A 6179-nucleotide genomic window follows, 5' to 3' on the forward strand; every position below is an offset into this window, starting at 1 on the left:
CGCAGAAAGCCTCCAGAAACACTGTCCTCAGAAGACTAATTAACGGGTAAATCTTACAAAGGTCAACAGTGTGTTGGCCAGGGATGAAGAGAGTAGCCACCATATGGCTAAAGATGCCTACAAGAAGTGTGTCTTCACTGCTCTTTTAATCTTTTGAGCTAATTGTGTTTCTTCCCCCTGTCTTCTGGTGACTCCGGCTGGTACCCAGGCAGACAAAATGTGCTCAAACTCTAATCTACTTAACTGCTTTCCACTTTGTTTTTCCAATTATGGTCGAGCCTTGTTATGGTGGAGTGGTGGAGCTTTGCCCTCCGAGCAAGTTTTCTACCTAGAGTTTAAATTTGAAGATTTATACAAAATAACCAATTGTACAAATACATGTTTTATGTGGAGAATGGATCAAATCACTATGTAATACATTGTTTACAGTCAGGATTTAAAACCATATTGAGGTCATGAGTTCAATTCCCCCTCTCCACAACCCCACCCCCAAAATACTTTTTAAATAGTCAATAGAAAAAATGTGTTTAATGTGTGTGTAATTGTAGATTGTAAACTCATCCACGTGTCATTAAACCCACTTATTCTTTGAAATATAACAAAGGACAACATATCTTAGTGGTGGACCACAGAGAGGAATAATAAACTGTACAGACCCCATAAGCTCTACTGAGATTGTTTCTTTGAGCTCATTGTTTTGGCCCAGAACAGGCAGCTGTGTTCAGCAAACATGCTCTAATAAACCCACTGTACACCACCTGGCCAGCACCAAATGGCAGACAGAGACTGAAGAAAGTTGAACATTTAGCGGCAAAAGAACAGACACTACTTTTTCTCAGGAAGAGTGGAGACAAAAACAAACGGGCCTAAAAGGAGAGTGAATATGACTCCAAATGCACATTAAGTTCTTGTGTGTCTGATGTTGTGGCTTTAGCTTGTTCCTCTCTGAAAACCCAATTAACGGAGCTTTAAAGAGTTCATATATCCAGCCTAAGATCAGCCGTGAACACAGTTATTAACAAGCACAGAACAAACAGCAAACAGAAAAACAAACAGTACAGATGCCAGCGCACAGATGTCAGAAACATGGCAGCTTGCGTCCCCTTTAGTTAAGATCGCTCAACTGTGTGAAGAAGCAAACAATGAAAATGAGCTTAAAATTGCGTTATAGTACGATCATGCTGTCATAAACAACGTAAGCGTTGTTTGACACCTGCTTTGAATTTATGAACCGAAACATTTCAGCTTTCATAGAGATCTTCCGTGACTCTTCTACAGTTTGATTTCCACAATCGAGTATTTTGAATGGTTTGTTTGTCTTTGTTTTGAAGCCTTTCTTGTCTTAATCACAGCAATATTGTACAGTGCTTCTCATTTTGCCCCAAATTGTCCGGCATTTTAGCAAACAACCAGTCAATTTCATTTAAATATGATTACAAGGCTGCATGTTTCATATTCTCTGGTCCTCCAGTCTCCTGTTAACTGCAGCTTAACACCGCTGCCTATGTAAATGCCAGATGTCGGATGATTCTAGCTTCTTAATAATAAATGGATGAATGAATGAGCTAAATTAGTGTCCGCTAAAACATCAGCCATTCAAAACTCTATTATTCCCTCTGTGACCTTTTTTCTTCTGGCAGCCGGAGGGAAGCGGATGATCTCTAGTTTGTCAAAAAAGGAGTGAAATGGGAGTTAATGGGCAGTTCTTCAGCAAACACTGGTGGTCATTATGAATGAGAGGCAATCACACAGATCAAATATACAGCAGGGGGAAATGGAGCTGGAATTTGGAAGCAAAAAGGGGGAAATATAAATTGAAGAGGCTGGTAAATATAATAATGTGCGCCTCATGTAATCATCCCTTTAAATGCAGATACCGAAGAGGGGTGTTGACTGACTGTCCTCGTGGTACGGAGGAGGCACAAGGAGTCGGAGCTGTATGGGAACTGATCTATAGTTACTTCTACCAGAGAGTTTTAGGAGTCCTCCCGGTTGCTGTTTTCCTTCTGTTTTTGTTTGCAGACACGATGAAGATCCAAGTGTGAGCAGCACCAATGTTCTGGCAATGTGACTGATTGATCCAGTAGATGAACAGTAAAGATTAAGAGGATGACAAATAGGCATGCTGCTTACACAGCGCGTGGGGCTAATCCTCCCCCTCCACCCCCAACCCACCTCCCACGGGCTCCCTTTTGAGGAGCTGCCACCGAGGAAGCACCCACAGACAGTGACGGACCCCGCCGGCCAGAGGGAGGACACACAACCTGTTGACATGCAACTAGTGTGAGCTCCAGCTCATGGCAGGACCCCAGCCCATCTGCATCCCCACATCAGAGGCTGCAACACAGTAGAGGCTCAACCCACCATCTGCCCACTGGACACCACAGGAGGCTTTAACAGTTTTTCCTGCAACAAACCCAAAAGGAATTTGAACTTTTCGGTCAATTCTGTCAATTCTGGAAATAGTATCTTGAAAATTGACAAACTCCAGAGAAGAGGAATAATACTTTTTGCAACAAAGTCTCTCATCTCCCTTCGCCATCACTCCAGGAGACATTTTTAATAAAGAAATGATGGAGGAACACCTGTTGAAGATCCCCATGATGCCGTCCTCTTCCCCCAGTGAGTCTTCTGGGAGCGGCGGGACGGACGACTGCAGAGGAGGTAAGAGTTTCACATGTCCACCAGGAGCAACAGGTGTCCATGAAGCCTGAAAGACGGGACGCCAACTTGGCCTGTGGAAAAAAAGTTGACTTATTTTAAATAAATAACTTATTATTACTTATTTTGGCTTTTGATATTCATTCATCATCTTAATTTTGTAATTACATGTTTCTGTTTGAGATTCTCAGATTTGACGTCCCAGATGGAAAAACCTTTTGGTGCATTTTATCTGTTTAAATGTAGAATTTAGAAACCGTCTATTAAACATTATTACATGAAATCCATTTTACTGTGCATTTCTTTAAATCTACTTAATTAAAGTAGAGCAAGGCCAGAATTAATATGTATTATGCAACTGTAACCAAAGCTATCTGAATGTATGGATAATTAATGGGTTTATTTGGATTAATATCAATATCCCTGCATCGTTTGTGTTTGTTGTTAATCTGCCTCCAGCCATTTTATTGTTTTAATTTTATAATCATTCATTAAATGAGATTTTCAGGCCTAAACGGCTGTTGCAGTAGCCTGAGCTGGCAGTACAGATGGCAGGCACATGTATGAAACAATAGCAGACCACATGAATGGCACTAACCGCCCGGCGCTGTATGACTGTGTTTTGACTCATAGCCAAGAGTCCATCCCCGGGCAAAGCTCTGAGTCCGGCTCTGGTCTGCAAAGTGTGCGGAGACACCAGCAGCGGGAAACACTACGGCATCTACGCCTGCAACGGCTGCAGCGGCTTCTTCAAACGCAGCGTGAGGAGGAGGCTCATTTACAGGCAAGAGAAAATCATTTGTCATTTAATAACTTCAGATACCAACTTTAAAAATGTTAACAACCCCTCTAAAGACAGTTAGTGTATGAGCTGCATTATGGGAGGACAGCATCCTTTTCAGCATTTTATCCAAAACATTCTCACAGCCATTATATTCAGTTATATCCAACAAAACCCACATGTTTTGTATAACATCAGACAGGACAAGATGTCCATTTAAAAAATAAATAAAAGTACAAATGTACATTTTAGTGACATTACAACACAATTTTATGTTAAAGTTCCCCAAAACATATATAACTTTAATAAAGATTTAGTTGTTGTTAAGTGTGTATGTGTATAAAAAAACTATTCATTTTAAAATTAAGATCCAATTTGTATTATTTTCTCTTGACAGATTTGTTTTTTTGTTTCCATTTGAATCAAATACTGTGTCCTTGAGTTGGTATTTGTTATCTTGGTGAAGGTTAGTATTTTAAATGTGGTTTTGGATTGAGGTTTTGGTCATGTTGTCATGCCAACAGGTGGCTTTTATTATCATATTAAAGGTGTATGAATTTTAGATACATTTCACCATTTTGTGATTCTTACATACAGTGTTTTGAAGTCTTGGTTGTGTATTAGCAGGTGCCAGGCCGGTACAGGCATGTGTCCAGTGGACAAAGCTCATCGCAACCAGTGCCAGGCGTGTCGGCTGAAGAAGTGCCTGCAGGCGGGCATGAATAAGGATGGTAAGTGTGTTTAACATGCAAAAAAGCTTCAGATAATAACATTCACTATCAAAATCCAAACTACAGATATATTTCATGATTAGTTCCTTCTTTTCCTTCCACGTCCTGCACTTTTCCTCTCTGCAGCAGTACAGAACGAGCGGCAGCCCCGCAGCACAGCTCAGGTCCGCCTGGACTCCATCGACGTGGACCCTGAGAAGGAGCACCTGGCCACCACGCGGGAGCCCACCTCCTCTTCTTCATCCTCTTCTTCCTCCTCGTCTTCCTCGTCTGTCATCACGTGGCCCCACATCACCTCCTCCATGTCCATCACCTCCTCTGTGGCCCCCCAGCGCTGCATCAGTCCCCAGAACAACCACCGCTTCATGGCCAGCCTCATGACGGCTGAGACCTGCGCAAAGCTGGAGCCCGAGGACGGTGAGGACGGTTTCATTGGTTTTCATCGGATTAGACAGAAGGGATGCTTTAATTTATGGTGCAATTTCACCACATGTTCGTCAACCCAGTTTTGGCATCCATACCTGGGAAGTCATAGGAGAACTGCATTTCAAGAGCATGTTGTTGATGCAGGAAGGGATCATTCAGAAAAGAGAGGCAGGTTTTTTTGGATGGCGAGGCAGGAGTTGGTCAAAAACCATTTCATGTCTTTAATTTAATTTAACATGATCTACAGCTATAGCAGGTCAATAGCATGAAGCATAAGGTTTGAATTTTTAACATGCCTGCAGTAAGAATATGTACAATTTAATACCTTTAAGATGTTTAAAGGATACTAATTTCTTATTAATCACTATAATATTGCATGTTTTAAATGTAGCCTTTTTATTGTATTTTATTATTGAGTCTCTGATAAACCAATCAATACAATCTAGCATACAATCGATGATAAAACACAATAAATACAACCAAAATATGAGTAATCTTGACATTAACATGCTTCTGTTTTAATTTTGAATGTGATTTCAGCATGTAGGAAGCCAGTGTTAGCATGCTAACAAGCTAACATGACAAACTTAAAATGTAAACTAGTTTGAGTTGTGCTGAGCCTGACCTTGTCCCTTCTGCTTTCAGTTGACGAGAACATCGACGTGACGAGCAACGAGCCGGAGCGAGCGTCCTCTGAGTACCACATGGCTCTGTACCCTTCCAGCTCAGAAAACGTGTACGAGACCTCGGCGAGGCTGCTCTTCATGTCGGTGAAGTGGGCCAAGAACCTGCCGGTGTTTTCTAACCTGCCATTCAGAGACCAGGTGAGTCTCACATATAATAAACTGTATGTTTTTAAATGGTGTCTTTTTCACTGCCAGGTTTTATTTTTATGTTAAAACATGATACAGTACTAGAAACATTGTATTACGTTATACAAAGCTGTAGGAAAGGAAATACATTTGTAAGTAGGGTCAATTTTGGCAGTTGATTTAATTTGAGTTTTTTAATGAATGTAGTTTTAGTCAAATCGTAGTCATTGGATTTAACCACTCGTCTGTCTTTTACATTAACATTTATTGTTATTTGATAAATGTAATGCATTTTGTCATTCATCTTGTTTTCAAAGGTTACTTTTTATTTAGTTTTTGGCTTGTTTTTATCATGATTTTTTAAATTTGTTATTTATAGTTTTGATTTATTTTAACTTTGTAGATCAAAAAGTATGAATAAGTAGGAGATACTAAATCCTACAAACATACAAAAACATAATAATAAATTACAAATTCATTATTTTGAAATACTATTATTTTGAAAATAAGTCATAACTGTGCAATATTATTTTATGCTTTTGTGCTACTGCTTGATAATGATCTATTTTATAAATTGAACTGTATATGTTCATTGTCAACATGTTACCTTTTGGCAGTAATGTTCCAAATAACCTCGTAACTACTAGTGAAGCCAAAAACAAAGCTTCCTTTCCACCACTCTTCTTCATGTCACACCAGGTGATCCTGCTGGAGGAGGCGTGGAGCGAGCTCTTCCTGCTCTGTGCCATCCAGTGGTCTCTGCCTTTG

General features: G+C 40.2%; 1 protein-coding gene across 1 annotated transcript in view; it reads left to right on the top strand.

The window, feature by feature from the left end:
* The first annotated feature begins 2573 nt into the window (after positions 1-2573).
* Positions 2574-6179, top strand: part of LOC115003535 (photoreceptor-specific nuclear receptor-like) — a 6057-nt gene continuing 2451 nt past the window's right edge. The window contains exons 1-6 of the mRNA XM_029425368.1: positions 2574-2664; positions 3295-3445; positions 4070-4173; positions 4300-4590; positions 5245-5423; positions 6111-6179. The exon at positions 6111-6179 is cut by the window's right edge and continues 172 nt beyond it. Coding sequence (XP_029281228.1) covers positions 2574-2664; positions 3295-3445; positions 4070-4173; positions 4300-4590; positions 5245-5423; positions 6111-6179 — 885 coding nt within the window. The remainder of the gene's footprint in view (positions 2665-3294; positions 3446-4069; positions 4174-4299; positions 4591-5244; positions 5424-6110) is intronic.

The sequence above is a fragment of the Cottoperca gobio genome, chromosome 3 (genome assembly GCF_900634415.1).
Source record: "Cottoperca gobio chromosome 3, fCotGob3.1, whole genome shotgun sequence".
Lineage (NCBI taxonomy): Eukaryota > Metazoa > Chordata > Actinopteri > Perciformes > Bovichtidae > Cottoperca > Cottoperca gobio.